General features: G+C 43.3%; 3 protein-coding genes across 11 annotated transcripts; 1 reads left to right on the top strand and 2 right to left on the bottom strand.

The window, feature by feature from the left end:
• Positions 1–183: 183 nt before the first annotated feature.
• On the bottom strand, positions 184–12,550 carry traf2b (Tnf receptor-associated factor 2b). 6 transcript variants are annotated; one of them, XM_057019814.1, is made up of 11 exons: positions 12,411–12,550; positions 5,222–5,424; positions 4,636–4,714; positions 4,365–4,463; positions 2,903–3,064; positions 2,760–2,834; positions 2,596–2,670; positions 2,295–2,519; positions 1,909–2,212; positions 1,677–1,825; positions 184–1,448 (listed from the first exon to the last, which is right to left on the bottom strand). In XM_057019814.1, the coding sequence occupies exons 2-11, from the start codon at positions 5,395–5,397 to the stop codon at positions 1,230–1,232; spliced, it is 1,563 nt and encodes a 520-aa protein (XP_056875794.1). In that variant the 5' UTR covers positions 5,398–5,424; positions 12,411–12,550; the 3' UTR covers positions 184–1,229. The 6 variants fall into 6 exon arrangements, with proteins under 6 accessions (XP_056875794.1, XP_056875792.1, XP_056875791.1 ...); XM_057019812.1 differs by lacking the exon at positions 12,411–12,550 and adding an exon at positions 12,298–12,318; XM_057019811.1 differs by lacking the exon at positions 12,411–12,550 and adding an exon at positions 7,780–7,934.
• Positions 3,300–13,061, top strand: coq4 (coenzyme Q4 homolog (S. cerevisiae)). Of its 3 annotated transcripts, none has more exons than XM_057019831.1 (7): positions 3,300–3,372; positions 9,404–9,547; positions 11,401–11,497; positions 11,582–11,684; positions 11,769–11,898; positions 12,018–12,111; positions 12,421–13,061. In XM_057019831.1, exons 2-7 carry the CDS (start codon positions 9,484–9,486, stop codon positions 12,662–12,664), a joined length of 732 nt encoding a protein of 243 aa, XP_056875811.1. In that variant the 5' UTR covers positions 3,300–3,372; positions 9,404–9,483; the 3' UTR covers positions 12,665–13,061. The 3 variants fall into 3 exon arrangements, with proteins under 3 accessions (XP_056875811.1, XP_056875810.1, XP_056875812.1); XM_057019830.1 differs by lacking the exon at positions 3,300–3,372 and adding an exon at positions 7,938–8,078; XM_057019832.1 differs by lacking the exon at positions 3,300–3,372 and adding an exon at positions 9,068–9,322.
• Position 13,062: 1 nt separating this feature from the next.
• bspry (B-box and SPRY domain containing) lies at positions 13,063–16,385 on the bottom strand. 2 transcript variants are annotated; one of them, XM_057019822.1, is made up of 6 exons: positions 15,978–16,385; positions 15,504–15,602; positions 14,713–14,943; positions 14,568–14,593; positions 14,348–14,472; positions 13,063–14,240 (listed from the first exon to the last, which is right to left on the bottom strand). In XM_057019822.1, the coding sequence occupies exons 1-6, from the start codon at positions 16,305–16,307 to the stop codon at positions 13,705–13,707; spliced, it is 1,347 nt and encodes a 448-aa protein (XP_056875802.1). In that variant the 5' UTR covers positions 16,308–16,385; the 3' UTR covers positions 13,063–13,704. The 2 variants fall into 2 exon arrangements, with proteins under 2 accessions (XP_056875802.1, XP_056875804.1); XM_057019824.1 differs by having other exon boundaries at positions 15,504–15,596.
• Positions 16,386–17,454: the final 1,069 nt, after the last annotated feature.

Below are 17,454 nucleotides of genomic sequence, written 5' to 3'. Positions count from 1 at the left end.
GCTGATGACTGAAGAGGTGGAAATGAGTAGTTAGTTGGCAAAAATCACTCAACTAAAGACAAACGACAAGAAAAAAGACACAGATTTTGCCCTGAAGGACCAGGATGCAGCAGTACTGATGTCCAAACAACCCAAATGTCTTTCTAAATAATAAATATATTCATACCCGGTGAAGTCCAAAGCTGAACGCTTATGATTTTTTAATCTTGCACATGGTGAACTGTGAAAAAAATTCATTTTACAAATCACATCAGACAAAAAGAAGAAGTGAAACGTCACATCTGAAAAGAGATTGAATAAATATATGTTCACGCTAAAAACAACACACCAAAGTAGTCCTTACATCTTCTCTGGAGGGGCGGAACCTTTATGCTGCTATGGCAACAACCCAGTTTTTCCATCACAACATCACATTCTAGCTGGCAAAACAAAACTGTGAAGCATCAATATAGATTCAAACACACAGTATTTTCTGTATTAAATACAGTTATATAGTCACTGAAAAGTGAAACAGTTAACCCCCATTCTAATAATTCCAACATTTAATCAAAGTGATTATTAGTTTTTTCTTGCATAGAATATAATCCAATAGAAGATATTTAACATTTAAGGTTACATTCTAAAGATACACTAAAAAGACTGAACAGGTAGTAGACGGGCTCATTCACTCGTCAACCAGGTAATATTAAATCTAAATGTAATTATCATCACTTCTAAGTGTAATTCAGCAGCAGAAACAGCTTACCAAGCACATTTCCTTTGTATAAAGCCGTTTGTTGTCAAATGTATTCTTTAAATCTACAGTTTAGAGTGAGATAAAAGATTATATATAAATAAGTATCTTTAAATATATGTTATAAAGATTGTTTAAAGATCTTTCCAATAATGAACAAATGAGCTAATATATTGATGCATATAGGACAATTATTCTAAATGCGTGAAAAAGTTTTAGCTTAAGTTTTAGTTCAAAGTTATAAGTTATTACATAGTTTATAGAATTTATACTTCTAGTTATAGACGTGTTTCAAAACATATAATACAAAATAATAATTTATTAAATGGAGAACTATAGCCACCATAGATCACCATTTTTATATAATTTAATAGTTGTTTATGTGTGATATATATGTATAAATCTATTGTTGTTATTATTATTATTATTGCCACAGTTGCTATTCTTTCATATTGGTTTTTGATATTCTGGTGCTTTAACTTCCACAGTACACACCCTATAAGCCTGTCAGGTCTACGATAGCTTTGATGAAAATGGTATCGTCCTTCAGATACGGGCTCTTGCCGGCCAGTTTAGCCAGCGGGCAGAAGAGCGGGCAGCCGCTGGCGATGTTCATCTCACTGATGGGCCGCTGAAAGGAGCTGGAGGTCACATCAGGGCGAAAGGCGTCGATGATGTGTTCCCTGTTGTTCTGGTCCAAGAGCATCAGGGTCACCTGGAGAGGCAGGGACGAATACCATATATCAGGCATGTCCAAACCCAGTCCTCGAGGGCCACGATCCAGCCGGGTTTTCGATCCCGCTGAATGCATTTTCAGCCTGGTAGGACAGAAAACACGGCTGGATTGTGGCCCTCGAGGACTGGGTTTGGACATGCCTGCCATATAGAGAGGCTGCTCTGAGGGACCGTTGGGAGCCTTCGTGACCCTGGGAAATCCATTTACCTTCTGACTGAACGGCCATTTGAGCAGCGCGTCACACTTGCCCCTCATGACCACAAAGAACAGTGAGAGGTGGGTCCCTCGCCCCGTCCCATCTCCGTTCAAGTACAGCCTCAAGCACATTTTGTAGCCATATTTACTGGAGTAAAATGCTGCGTGGAACAAAACCAGAGTGTCACGTTAGCCTTGAAGCATCCTCGCCAACAAAAATAACTGCATGCGCGTCTCCGCTCACCTGGCGAGAACATCGTAGGCATGCGGACGGCCACGGCTTCCTGCCTGCGACGTGAGAATTCGGAGATTTTCCAGACGAATATCCCATCGTAGGTGCAGGACTGGAGCTCTCGCACCATCTGTTCGGTCTCAGACAGCTGCAGGTCTCTCATGGCGATCGCCCGTTCCAGCTGACCCACTTTGCTCACCAGGTTCTCGATCTTTTCCTGGTCTAAACAATGCTGGTGTGCGAAAGCCTCCACTTTCAACGCGCTGCGCTCCACCTCTCGGTTCAGGACGCAGATGATGTTTTCTAGAGCCGTCACCTGTCGCGAAAACGCCAACCGATGTGTGAGAAGCCACGTAAAGTATCGAGACGCTAAAAAGGCGCCGAGCCACCAGACGCACCTTTTTTTCTAAGTCCACAGGGTGCACGGAGGCTGCAGCTCCGGCGCCCACATTAACTCCCTCCTCAGGAGCCCGGTACAGGCCCAGACCAGAATCCTCCTGCCACTCCCCGGATTCGGAAGCCTCCGCCCGCGTCCGGGTCAAGGACAGCACCATGGGCAGCAGCAGGTGCAGGTGTTCCACGGTGCTGCTGTGCTCGTGCTCCCTGAGCTTTCCGTTCTCCACCTGGGAAAGGAAAACAGACCTGACGCTCAACAAAACTTCAGAAACGGATTTTCCTGTTAAACGGGCAGGTACCCACCACAGATTTGCAGCCCACTTCGCTGAAGGGACAGGCACTTTTGGACTTGGCGCAGGACCGGATGTGCTCGTTGAACTGAAGGTGGAGAGGACAAAAACGTGGCCATTGAAATATTATAGTTTAGACCGCGTTGGCACAAGCTCAAAACAGAGCGCGGCTCGAACCTTTTCTCTGGGGATCTTCTTTTTCCCACAGTCCTTGCAGGGTAAGGGGAACTTCAAACAGATGTCATCGTGGGCCTAAAACAAAATCAGAAAACGTGAGATCTTCCCTTTTGGTTTGCATTCAAACACCAGCTTTGTCTCACCTTGATGTCTTTAAAATGGAAGGTGAGTTTGCAGTATTTGCAGTTGAGCGTCCGGGCTTCACATTCTCTCTCGTTATGTCTGTCGATCTCCGCACGGAGGACGGAGGCTTGGCAGGCGTCGCACTTAATCTGCTCCAATTCGCAGCGGCCTTCGTGCTGAGCCTACAACGTGGACAGCGGTGTTTTAGCGCGACCGTCAGACTTATGGGACAGACACCACTCACACTTCCTAACAATTCAACATAAAAAGCAGAAATACTAAACTGTTGAAGCAATAAAGTGTCACAGCATTTGGGGAAAATAGCCCGCAAAAATCTATATTCATTAAAAAAAACAAAACAAACAAAAAGCTCCAAAACTAAACAGGAAATGACCACAGAGCTGTGATGCGCGCCGACTGCCCCGGAAGTGAATGTTTCTGGATGACTAACAGCGGTGCACATGGAGCCAGAAAGCAGCGGCTACAGTCGGTAAGCCTGTTTTTCATATTTGACTATTTCAAGAAATGTGTCAACGCCGACTCCCACATCGACAAACCATAACTAGTTATGAATCATCTTTAAACCAAAACCAGCCCCACCAATCCTGCTGAGCAGCACGTTGCTTCGCCTTGCTCGGTCTTCGAAACAGCGTGCTAACTAGCGCAGCTCTTTCCACATTGCCGGCCTTAAACCACAACTGTACGCGCCGACATTGATCATTTATTTCATCTTTCGGCTCAAAACTGGCAAACTATAACCCAATGAGCCTTATTTGTTAGACACACAAAGTAAGCTCCAGCTCTTGCCGCGCCGTCACCTATCATTTCAATATTTCCTGTCTTGCTGGCTCATCTGCATTTGGTTGCGATTAGTCAAACCGCCAACTGAAAGGCGCAGCATGATAAGATGCCGTGACAGCAGTGGGGTGGGGCAACCTTGCTGTCTGCACTATTTAGAGTCCACACAGATGCAATCGGAGGACACTCATTCTCATTCGACCAGGGCGACACAAACTGGTCTCAGAAATGCAGCTGAGCCTTTTTTTCCCGCTCAAACAGACACAGTTCGTGTCGGGACCTTCTCCTTTACACCAAATTCCGAGGAGTTCCCGCGTGAACTTTTGGTGAAAAACCGTGAAAAAGTGGTTCCGGCTTGTTGCAGTAGTCAAGGAACTGTTCACGAGTCAAGGAACTGATCTGGACTTGAATGGCCTTTTATACTACACTGGTACTTTCCCACTGATTTGTTGTTGTTAGCTGAGCTGGAAATGTGGACATGCAGGGACTTTCCAGGCTGTAAGGTTCCACTTCCTGTTTCTGTTTCCCTCTGCTGTAAATTGGGTTGAGAGGAACAGAAAAGGCCGCTATGTGGACTGCGACAGGTGGTTTGAAAAGGAAGAAAGGCTGATTCGGACCAGCAGTTTAGGGGAAAAGACAGCTGAAAGCCACGACCACAGCCTCAAACAGTTTTTTGTCCCTCACCTCATACTGCTTTATAGAGCCGGTCCAACTGCAGCCCTGGTTCAAGCACCTGGCAGGGAGGCTTGCTATCTCTCGTCCAGCGGCGTTGTCTGGAAATACCTGGTGGTGGAGTCAGAACACAGTGATCCCGGGAAGCTATGAGTTATCCCACCAGATAGACATAACAGGCGTGATTGTGGGAGTCAGTGAGGAGGGGGAAGCCTGACTGAGTCACAGTGGGAAGGAAGATGTCTCATTGGGCTACAATGCAAGATCAGAACCACATAATTACCTCGTTACTATTTAGAACGGAAATGGGCTCTTCGTATATCTCCTCTTGGCGGCAGGCTTCACATGGTTTTGGCCCAGAACTAAGAAAAAAAAGAAAATAATTGAATTTATTTTCAATATGATCCCAATGATGAGGTCAGTGACAATTGCTCCTTGGTACAGGTGCAAAATGATGTGACATTTGAACCTCAGATGATAAACATGCTTTGTAAAAGGAGATAACAAGATTAGGAACTGCTGAACCAGCATCTTTATTTGCTGGTTGGTGTTTAAACTAATGAAAAGCAAAAGCACTCAGGATGCATCTGAGGTAAAAATGACAGGACAAAGAGGTAAAAAAAGAAACCTTAAGAATGAGCCAGGATGGTCACATCCTTCTGATTCACTGACTTCAATCTTAGAGTCCAGTCATGGAAGGATGAGTTGGAATAAAGCAACTGAACGTTGGAGGCCGAGATTTTCTCAGAGTTGAGCAGAAATGAGCCCACTGGGTGTGCGGAAGCGTGTTTCATTAGTGTATAAGCATCGGACAGGGAAGAGGTTTGCATTGCACGAGGCTGTGGGTGGTCCGAGGACCTCCAGTCTACCTGGTGAGCTCCTTGAAGCAATGGATGCAGAAGCGGTGACCACACTGAGCCTGGACAGGCTTCCTCAGCACCTGGAGACACTGCTGACATTTATATTTGTTCTCCATGGGCACCGACAACACACTGAGGGGAATCCCCGGCAAAGATGAGGAGCAGTCCATTGAAATCCGAGCCATTCTCCCCCATCAATCTGTTGTGAGTTCCTGTCAAGGAAGATAATGGATGTTTAACGACAAGCAAGGATTATTGTGCCACCAGTTCCTCTATGGCTCCAAAAAGCTAGAAGATATTCAGTCATAGAGTCAAACGCCTCCTCTTTGACCCGTCCTCTATAAAGGAGGGACCTTGTTTTGAGTGCAGCAAAGGGTACAAAAGTCTAACAGCAGTTATTTAACCTCAAGCTTTGTGATTAAATAAAGGCCACAAGGCCAAAGATGAGACACTGGAGCAACTACACACCCCACAAAACTATGACAATCATTTCTTTACCAAATTAGAGACAGATCTCTTTCGTCCTGCAACCGTTTCGACCTGGCGATACCACGACCGAGCACTTCCCTAATGGACCGTAACTCCTCACAAAAAGCTCCTATAAATGGAACCAATGCATGTGACCATGAAAGCACTTTTGGGAAAAGGAATGAGGAGCGTTACTCCCTGTACAAATGTCATAATGAATTATTTTGAATAACCAAGACCATATTTGACTGCTCATTAGTCACACATGCAAATTCTGTGCTGGACGGCTGCAGCTGTTGGCTTTTGCTGCCATGAAAGCTCTCAAGTCATTCACGAAACACCAAATTGCTCCTTACTGACACATTCAGGTCACCCGAGTGTTTTTTGAAAAAGAGAAATAGAAATTCCCTGTCAGGTGTTACATCTGCTTTACTGGTAAAGGATGTGCTGATACCGTAAAGCTGAAATGTTGTTTCCACCCCCCCACTGCTCTTATACTCTCGATGTGACCTTATTGAGAGGAATGTCAGCAGTGGCAGGGATTTCAGAAAAGCCACAGGAGGAGGGTTTCAGGTAGTTTTGGGTGGCTTCACAGAAGACTCCTGGTTAGTTTTACCTGAACGGAACCTGCAACATTCTAATAGGATCCATATGTAGCTTCAGATATTTGCTGTACTCTACACTCATCAGGGTTTCCTAACTTTGATCAAGAGACTATATTTTCTTCCCATGATGCAGTTTGGTTTCCATGACAATGAGCAATTTCTTAAAATAAGCAAAACATCCAAGTTCCTATTTTCTGGTTCTAGGAAAAAAGTTTTTTTTATTTTTTTAATAAATCTAGATGAGCTAGATGGGATCTCCAAGACAAACAACATCTGCAGGATGTGCAATGATGACGTGATTCTCATGACTTAAATATCACGTAAATTACCCATCATGAGACTTAAACACTCAACCATATGACCCTTTTTTTTGCCTGTTCCGTAAAAAAAAAACAATTCTAAAAAACAAAACCACACAGCACGGTCTGATCCAAATACCTATTTATACATTTCAAGTTACATACAAGTCACTATCTTTTTAAAAGACTCCAGCGACACCACAATTATCTGGTTTAAGATCTCTGGCTTCACCCTTGACACACAACATAAAACCTCTTTTACAGGTTTCGTGCATGTCATGCGTGTTCAGAGTCAACAACAGGATCATTTAGTTCAGAGCAGCACAAACAAAACCCCCAGACTGATGTTGAAGCACTGCAAAAAAACAGGCCAAAGATCAAATAAGACAACGTTTCGCACGAAAAGCTCAGGACGCAGCAAATCGCTCAGTTGCTCCAAAACACCTCTAACCGCTTTATTTAGAATTATTATCGTGATACACATCACACACTTGACATTTCTGAATCTTAAAATAGGAACACAAGAAACTCGGACAGTGTGGAAACAGTTTTTCAACACAAATGGTTGAGTTTAAACGCGTCCGGGGGGTCTGCAATGCAAACAGAGGCTGGGACGTGGTGTGAAAGCGTCTTCTGGACTAGCAACGAATAATCTCAATCTCCGGCGGATTAAAAACGAAGTGTCAACAACTTTTACAAACTACACCCAAATTTCAAACCGCAGCTGTCTGCAGAGCTGCTTCCCCTTAGCGCGGCCATGTCGCCATGTTCCCCCGTAATGTTGCGGAGAATTCAGGGTCGAGACTCCGCATGTCCTGCACCAGAGCACCAGAGTAAACTCTTTACTCACCCAGCTAACAAAAGTGCGCGTCCGCTTCAGTATTAGAGAAAAATCCCACGGCAGCACTTCATAGTTTGTGCACACACCCACGCTACACGTCAGCACATACAACCCAGCCACCTACCGTAAAATACATTTGGGGCGTACATATGACTCGTTTCGTCTCTGTAAAAAGACGCGAAACGAAACACTAGTTATGCCGTACTTTCACTCCTGGGTAAAGCTAACTTGAACATTTAGTGGGTAATCCCCACCGTGGGTTTCTCCAAACGGGGTCGTTTGGAGAAACCTGTAGTCCCGAGTTTAGCGAAGACGCACACATATTTTCGGGGGCACTCAGAATCACCAGCTAACCTTGAAATCTTGACTTTGCCACAAATGACAAACGTTAAAGTGTCCATTACCCAACAGATGGGAAGGGCAATTTAACCGTTAGCTCAATTATCGACGCTGCCGTAATCATAGCTATAAAAGATTAAAAAACCCCGCCCTGTCAGGGCGACTCCAGAGAACAAAACAAGTGGATTAAAATTTGAAAAAAAACGTAGTTTTATAATACCGCACATGCGCAAAAACGCGAGTCACGATGTGGTCGAATTTGTGCAAATCCTTAAATCGTCTAAACCAGCGAGAAGGTGTTTTAGTCTCCAAAGGTAATTTATTTTCACATACGTATGTCCTGCATGGTCTCTACCTTGGCGTTAGTTAATTAAAAAAAAGTTGTGAAATGGCTGTCACATTAATTCAGCGCCAATTTAATTGGCGTTGCAATTATATGTACAGTAGCGTGGTTGTGAAGTTTAACCTATACGGAGCCCTCTAGTGTCAGATCTTGTTGAAATCTTCTGTCCCAGAGCACCGGCTCTTAAACTGCTCACGGCTGTATTAATTCATTTTGGATGTAATTGCTGAGACGCACATAAATTTAAAAAAATAATAAAATAAATGGAAATTGATTCTAGCACTGTACGCAGTAAGCGTTGTTATGCTAGCAATACTGCAATAGGGGTCCTAACAGGTTAACCTTAAGAGTGCCTGTTTAAAATTACAATTTAAAGCTTTCGAAAAGTTTAAAAATAGTTTATACATTTCTGCTGCGCTCTCGGAACCTAATCCAGATACGTCGGGAAAAACTATACTATTTTGTCTTATTAGCTATATTTGGTTATATAGTGCCGTAATTAACTCTACCTGATTTCTTATTTTCATCCATATTTATCCCACTTGTTTCATGTTTAAGACCAGACAACGATAATCCGAGTAGACACAAATTGAAATACGAAAATTCTGGTTTCATTTGCTTAAACAGAACTTGTCGGATGACATGAAGTACGCTTCAAGAGCTTGAAAAGAAATACATCATGTCACAATTGAAGGAAATTAAAAAACAAAGGCATTGAGACTCCATTAAACCATGGGCAAATGGAGAAAACTGGGAACAGTGATGAGCTTTCAAAGGAGTGGTCAGCTTACCAAAATTACTCCAAGAGTGCATCGATGACTTGTCCAGAACACCAGTTACAAAAAATGAAAGGGACTGGCCCTATATAGTACCCATGGAAGGCAAAACCCCCTGCTGTCTAAAAACAACACAAAGCCTCATTTAAAAATTGGTCATCCTCTCATTGAATTTGTGGTGCATCCTGTTACATCTGCCACAGAAATAACAGCATTTGATTTAAAGAAAGAAAGAAAAAAAGAACATCATACAATCAGACGCGAGGGTTGAGGTATGACATCACACCAGCCACTTTATCTATAAATGGCTATAAAATCCAAGGTAGTTTTCTATGTCTATGTCTATCTATGTAGTTTTCTACAATGACCTGGATGATTGAGAATCTACACAGACAATGGCTATAAAACAAAAATACGTTTTTGGAGTTAGAGACTTAAGGTCCGGTATTAGATCTAATTGATTTTATATTTTCCGGGTTATTGTTGAGTTTCTCATAATGTCCTGCTTATGTCCCTGAAGTGTGTTTTCGTCAGCTGCACAGCAGTGACGTGCACGTTTGCCCCGATGGCCTGTATCCTGGACACATCCGCACTACAGCCATGCAGAAGGCTCTGTTGGCTGTTGGATCGGGTGTGGCTGCACTGCAGAATCCATACAGACATGGTGAGATACACAAACATCAGCACGGGATGCTTGTTGCAAGTGCTGCAGTATGATATATTCACTTATAGCAGGGTGTCCAAACTTTTTTCACCGAGGGCCAAATACATAAAAATATAGGAGGGGCTGGGCCACTTACTAGAAATTAGGTATATAGCCTTAACTTTAGTGTATTAAAGTTAGAAAAATCAATTAAAAGTGGTCAAATATGTTATATTGTTGAATATAATTAAAGACAAAACTGCCTTCATCACAGCTTTCCATAAATGGATCTTTATTGAGTTATTCAGAAAAAGCTTTGGTAGCTCATTCCCAGAACAGCAGCCTCAGATTTCTTCTTAGAAGATTTACAGTACAGAGAAAAAACAATAAAGGGGAAAATGGAACTGGTAGATTTCAAGCTTGTTATTTGAGTTATTAGGCTTAGGAGAACACATAATAACGTTCACTTGAAATGGTTATCAACATTAACAGACTGAACTGGACGTGCGTATAAATTTAGTAAATTATTCTGGTGAGTATCAGCTGGGTATGTAAATCGGGCCATCAAGCTGTGGTCCTGATCTGACGCCACTCGTGCCAAAAACCCAGACAAATGTCACTTGATCAAGAAGCAAATCTGCATCAGATGAGATGAGCTGCTTTTGCGTGTGCAGTGTGTGCGCTGTACACAGCGGTGTGTACACTGTGTGTTAACCAGAAAAACGCTTATTACAAAGTGATGCGCAAAAGCAGGGTTTTCCTTTTTGGTGGAGTAACTGCCTTGACGCCAACAGTAGCTTCCCCTGGTGTTAAAAGTCCAATACACTTCAGCAAAAGTTGAAGTACGGGCCATATTCTATTTTATTTATAAAATGTCTTGCGGGCCAATTAAAAATGGATGAAGGGCCACAGTTGGCCCGCGGGCCGTAGTTTGGACACCCCTGACTTATAGCTTGGTGTCTCTGTTATTTTAGATTGTGATGCTGTTAAGGTGCTGTTCCTAATCTACTTCTGTTTCTCGCTCTTAAGTCGTTGTTTCCAGGTGAGGTTATTTACTGTGCATGCCTTTAGTTTAAATTGCAACCACATGTAAATCAAAACCTTGAAGGTTTCAGGAAGGAACAAAAAGATTTGGGGATTTCAAGAGTGGAAACCGATACATTCACTAACTCTTGAGCTCTCAAATTGCTGATATTTCTACAAAAATATAGCACAGCAACTTAGTCTGATACAATGTTCTTGGTGCATTGATATGATTCTATATTATATTATAAGACTTGACTCAAATATAGTCTTTTCAACACACATTGGCGTCACGATGGAGATGTGTTGTAGAAGCTGACGCAGGTGTAAAGCACAGAGGATCAAAGCTGCTTCTGTTTGCAAGACCTATGGAAACTGCTGCAAACCACAGAAGCGTTCAACCTCCATTTCAATGCAGGATTTCTATGCTGTCACAGAAAATCCAAATATTTTTCTGTCTGTATTTTCAACTACTTTTTTCACTTTTGGCTGGCTGGTATATATGTGATGTGGAAAGTCTTATATCTTCCTACGAGTAATTTTCCAAGCCTTCGCTTTACATCCTTCCACTTGCATGCCCACACCTCTGTTCTTAGTCTCAGTTGATGTATAATTACATTGAAAAAATAATAAATGAAGAGAGTGGAAAACTGTAGACATATTTGCATATTCCCACAGAAAATCATTGATGTTTTTCTCCCTGACGGTGTGTCAATACATTACTTTATTAAGCCACCTAAATATATGTAGAAATGTATTCCACTATCTTAAATAGTTTTATTTAAATGCTTAATCGGTTTAATAAAATAAATCTTTCTTGTATTTAATATGGCATGAAATTGTCATGACAGATATGGTCGCTGTTCTCGGGGAGACAACTGGACACTTAGCACTGATCAATCTGAGGGACAGGATGAGGAAGGACCCTGAGGGCAACGCTGTCCTGACGTGAGGCCGTCAACGCACCCAATGAGCCAGTATTCTGAGGTCAGGTGATGTTTTTTTTAATTCTACCTGTGACGACCTTTGCAGGGAACGGCCCCGAATAAGACTTTCTACACTCGATCTGACTAAGATGGCCTCCATGCCCGATGGCACTTTTGGGAGGGAATACCTCCGTTTCCTTGAGGACAATGTGAGGGACCCTTCACCCCTGACTGTGCTCATTTATCCTTTCACTTTTGCCTTCACTCGTTGGCTGACTTTGATTGTCTGTCAGCATGTGACGCCTGACTCAAGGGCAGATGTGAAGTTTGTGGATGATGAAGAGTTAGCCTATGTCATGCAGAGATACAGAGAGGTCCATGATTTGCTACACACGTTGCTGGGCATGCCCACCAATATGCTGGGTGAGTCATATCTGTACATCCATGCATCATGGCATTTAGTCTTCTGACTCACTTTCATACCTCCCATATACGCACACACGCCCACACGTTGTTTTATCTGGCTCTCTTTCTGTTTGCAGGTGAGGTGGCGGTAAAGTGGTTTGAAGCTGCTCAGACTGGCCTTCCTATGTGCACTCTTGGGGCACTTCTGGGGCCCCTCAGGTTAAATACAAGGTAAATGGCCAGCGCTTCTATCCTTACAGAGCACATGATATTTAACTTTAGCATTTATGTGCAGAATTAAAACCACCAAAAACAGTAACCTGTTCCAAAAAAGTTTTTTTTAAATAGGTCACCTTGATAACATCAAATAACCAAACATCCTAATTCCTGATCAATGTACAAAGGCACTGAACTTACCTTATCTCTAAAGGATTAATTATTTCCATTTTGATAGCCACTGATCAGGAAACTGGGCTCTTTAAAAAGATTTCCTGTTACATCACACTGAAATGTTAATTCCTTCCTACTACCTTCTCCTAGCCGCTTACAGTCGCTGTTCACTTCCTTGGGTCCTTGGGCTCTGCGGAATGGTTGGCGGTCCCGCTGCGTCCTCAGTATCTTCTACGAGAGGCGATGGGAGCAGAGTCTCGAGGAGCTCCGACAAGAATTAAACATCGAGGCGCCTCCGGTCACACTGAGTGTCAAAGTGAAGAGGGAAAAATGGAGAAGGAAGAGTAATTCTGGCACTGCTGACAAGAATGTGGACAATCCCGAAACACTTTGAGGCGTTGCACAAGATTTACTTGATTACAAAAATAGGGAAGTTCTTTCTGAATGTGTCTTTATTTGTGTTGAGCCAACGGTTGCAGTGATGTGAATATTTATTTAAAAAAAGACTTATTGATAATTCAGTGTTCTGAGGCTACTTAAGACAGCGGGCCTGGTGTAACAGCGCCATTATTGTCTGTTGCGTGTGTGACAAGAGGCCTGATTTCTTTTCAAGCAGACATTGATGATTGTCTTTTATTGGCATTTGTGAGAAAAGGGCACTTAACCTTCAGGTGTGAACCCTGTTGTATCCTGTGTGAATGCACATACTGGCCTTTTATTGTAACGATGATGTTATCAGGAAGATAACGTGTAAACTTTATCACAAGAGGAAATAAAGCATCTAAAATATACTTTGGTTTTAAAAGTAGTGATCCAAGGAAATGATTTTAATTCTCAAAAGCAGTTTGTTACCAATAATGAAAGTGTCCAAACAAGTCTTTACTGAATGTATTTCATTCTGCATTGAGGAAAATTTAAAAGAAAAACTTCTGGTTTCAGATTTGTTTCAGATTTTGAAAATGATTTCTCAAAGTAAAACTTAGACTTACTGTTTTTACTGGAGGAGTACTTATAACTTTCCATCTGACTGCTGACAGTCTGCACAGTTTCACTTTGTTTAACTCGTTATCAGCCGGAAGAACTGCTTCTACTTTGCTGCCACCTGGTGGCGACATCCAGCGTGTCAGAATAACAAGAAAAAGCTTCGATGATTTTGGTTCCTGACTTGTAAATATGGGGATAAAGATGGAAGCCGCAACACTGTTATTGTAAAAACATTTAAAACAACCCTGGATCAACCAGTGATAACAACATGTAAAAAAAATAATTAAAAATACTTTTAAACTATTGATCGACAGACTGCAACGTGTAAAAACACAAATCAATAGCTACAGTAAAGTAAGAAAACTTCAAATAAATTAAAAACAGAAGCATTCCAGTCATGTCAGAAAATCTTCCTCTGGCAACGATTTCACTTTCCCTTTAGAATGTCCATCAGTGCAGTATGGTGACACTGCAGTCAGTCACTGCACACGCTGGCAGCAGCGGGGCGCTAAAAGGATGGTTGAGAGTGTACAACACCGCACCGGAGTCAACCTCGTAGAACAACAGCGTCTGCGTGGGCCAGTCCAAAAGCAGACCGATCCTCTGGGGCCTCTTCACAATCTGCAAGGGCACTTTCTTCCCCGCGTGAAAGAAGGAGTAGTCGCCCTCATAGTGCGATAACACCCATGACTGACTGTTGTAGCCCAGCCGGGCCTCGCTCCCAGACCCTTTGCGCTCCAGAGATGCGTAGCAAATGCCGACTTTAAAAGCGGCGCTCTGGCCGACGTCCACCACCCAGCTGTGGGTGCCAGAGGACATGGACAAGGAGCCGAGGACGTTGGGCCAAAAGTCGAAGCGCGCCGGGTCATAGCACAAGACCTGGCTGGGTCGTTTGTGTAGGAAGGTCACAGTACAGAAGTCGTCAGACAGGGACAGGAGAGGGCTAACGGTGCGCTCGTCAAACTTCAAATGAGGCGATCCATAAGCTGTGGGATGAAAATTTCCATTTAAAGTCATCACCGACTGCTTCAAATAAAAACTGACCCAAAAAAGGACAAATACATCAGGACTTAATGGACCTAGAAGTACTGACCGTTTGGCCCCAGCAGTACTGCAGCAGCCCACAGACCTCTGAGCAGCCTGCTGTCACCACACTTGGGGTTCAGGTTGAGTTTGTCCGTGTCACATGGCTTCCCGACCCCCTCCGTCTCCTCCACCCTGACGCCAACACACACAGATCGCCTCTCTGTAATGCCATGATTACATATTTCCGCGAACACATCACCGAATACCCCGCATGTGGGTGCGCTCACCTTTCAGCAATCTCCTGGCTGCTGGTCTGAAAGACGAGACACACGGAGACATCACATCAGTCATTTCTGACAACTCTCAGAGCACGAAGAGCTCGACGCCCTCCCCAAACCCCTGATATTCTTGGACTCTGGAAATGGCTCTCACCACCAGCTGAGCGTCGGCAGCGTGCGTCAGCATGTGCACCAGCCTGGAACGTGTTTGCGACAGGCTCTCCAGGGCCTGGCTCCAGTGGGCTCTCTGGGTCAGGAGGCACTGCTCCACCCGCTCCTCCTCTCTGTGCACCTCCTCCAGGAGACGCTGTTCCTCCTCTTCCAGGGCTTCGCGCGCTGCGTTGATCTGAGCGACGACCTGCTCCCTCTTCCCGTTCGCCGCAATCTAGAACAAAAGGGGAACATATTATAAGAAATTATAAACATTTCTCCATTGTTTCATTTTAACAACACATCAATAACAACTGTAATAACACTATGTGGACACATGAGGGACAACCCCCGCTTTGGTGCATTTATGCGTGCACATGATTAATTGAAGGTAAATTTTAACCACAGTGATGCACGTGCACACAAAAAAACAAATTAACTTCAGTGTCAAGTGAATTACAAAAATCTCACATCCTCTGAAAACCAGCTATTCCAGCTCTACACTTTTGAAAGAAAACAGTTATTTATTAGGCATCAATATAAATGTTAATGATTTACTGGTATGTGTATGAAGGTATAACTTATTTTCATCCTGAAATAATGATTAGCTGCAGCCCTGATGCAAAACCAGAGAGGGCAGAATCCAGAATCTAAACTTGTGCTTGCAAAGCATGTGACCACTTATAAACAAATGATGGTAAAACGTCTGGAAAAGTGTGCGGTGGCTTGATTGCTTCCATGTTCACTGTGTTTTTGTGATCATTAGTGTGTGGCAGAGCGGGTGTTACTTCTTACCTGAAGCTTTTGTTCTTTGGCTGTCAATGTCTGGTCAATAAACCTCTCTATCCTCAGTGCCTGCAGCTGGATTTTCTCACACACATCCACCAGCTGGTTCTGGGCACAATGACACACACACACACACACACACACACACACACAGAATGAGGCTCTCAAGCCTTGAACATTAGCTGCAAATCCAACAAGAAAATCCTGTCTTTTAAAATACCTCGCAATAGGTCAGCAAAAAAAGCTTTGTGGCAAGAGGCGACACACCCATGACAGGATTAAAAACAGATGTGCATTAAATAAATACACACTAGCAAAACTGGGATGACATAATTCTGTCTTCAGGAAGTTTTAAATATGTCTTAATAGAAGTAAAGTGCACTATATATTTACATACGTATGCATCTTTTACCATGTAGATATACTAATTAACTCATTTATAAAGTAATAGCTGAATGGAGCCAAGAAACGCAGAGTACTCACCCTTACCACGGCCACTCTGTCGGCCAGGGGGGTCACAGTGTGGCCCTGGCAAGAGCCCACAACGGTGCAATGGAAACAAACCACCTTCCGCTCGGTCCCACAGAACCAGTCGAGCTCGGACTCGTGCTCCACACACAGATCACCTTCACCCGAGAAGATTCCAGACTCGGTATCGGCGGTGGTCGCAGCCGCCATCGACACCTGCTGCTTCTCGGCGCCGCCCAACGCGGATAAAGCGGATCCCTCACACTCAAAATCAGCCGGTGCCTTCATGGTCTCCTCCGGGGACCCTGAGCTTATTAAATCGCAGGTGGCGAGTTCTGCTGTCATGATATGAAACCGCAACAGGTGTACCGGCAGAACAGGAGTCACAAGCCCGGGACGACGCTGTAACGCAGGTGTAACAGGTGAGCGAAACCCGGAAGTGAGAGGTGAAGTCCCAGCTGATTGGACAAGGGGGAGAGGCTCTGGAGCTATTGAGTTGGTTGTCAGCTCAGTGGTTGGTTACCATTTGCAGACTATGTTCATATTACATTTTAATATCCTGGCAATCTTATTTTGTTGTACTTTTCTGCTTTTGAACGGTCACTTCAGCTGTAAAAACATGGAACCACTTCAGGCTACTGAGAATATTGTCAAGTTTTCAATTATAACTTTGTAGGCTAAAGGTACCTTGTCTGAAATTGCAGGATTATTAATTCAAACAGGCTCCAAATCGATCCATCAGGCTTTTGTTGACCCAACTCTAAAGGAGGAAAAGTTTCATATTGATGTAAAGGCGCATAACTATTTCAGTTCAGAACACAAGCAGACTTTAATAATACTTTTACTTCTAGTTTCTAAAGAGTCAAAACTGCTTTTAAGGTGTTTGTGCACTTGTTCTATCATCATCCTGTTTTATTCTTTTTTATTTAGTTGTTTTAAAGGTGCCATTGTGAGGCACAAGAAGAGATGATTTACTTTTCCAAGGTGGGATGAATTTCATCATGTGGTTTGCCCACAGATTATAGCAGACATTCTGCAGCCACACCTAGAGAAGGGCAGAGCTTTTCAACAGTTGAGCAACATCCATTTGGAAATGCCCTTCTAGACTCCGGGAAACCAGACAGATATTATGAAATATGATTTGTAGTTCTGGCCAGCCAGGCCACAATAAATATCTTAGATGAAATTAGGGGAGGGGAAAGAATGCCCCCCTTTCCTCTATTGCTGACTTGTTATAAATGTCTTGTTGCTCTTTATTAACATTTTTGGTTTTGCCCAGTTTTTTCTCCACTTTTTTCATTTAACTTTGAAAATTTAGAAGCAGGAAATGGATATAAAGAAATTCAGATTATCTCTGTCCTCTCTCTGTGTAGCTCCTTATCTTTAGGTAACTGGATAGTGGTCCTTGACAGAGAAGAGTTACGCCTTCTGGCTTGAACAATAGGACTCTACTAATTTCACTGAGAACAGTGATGGAACAAGGCTGCTATTG

The sequence above is a fragment of the Takifugu flavidus genome, chromosome 20, assembly GCF_003711565.1.
Source record: "Takifugu flavidus isolate HTHZ2018 chromosome 20, ASM371156v2, whole genome shotgun sequence".
Classification (NCBI taxonomy): domain Eukaryota; kingdom Metazoa; phylum Chordata; class Actinopteri; order Tetraodontiformes; family Tetraodontidae; genus Takifugu; species Takifugu flavidus.
This window is presented reverse-complemented; position numbering and strand designations above follow the sequence as displayed.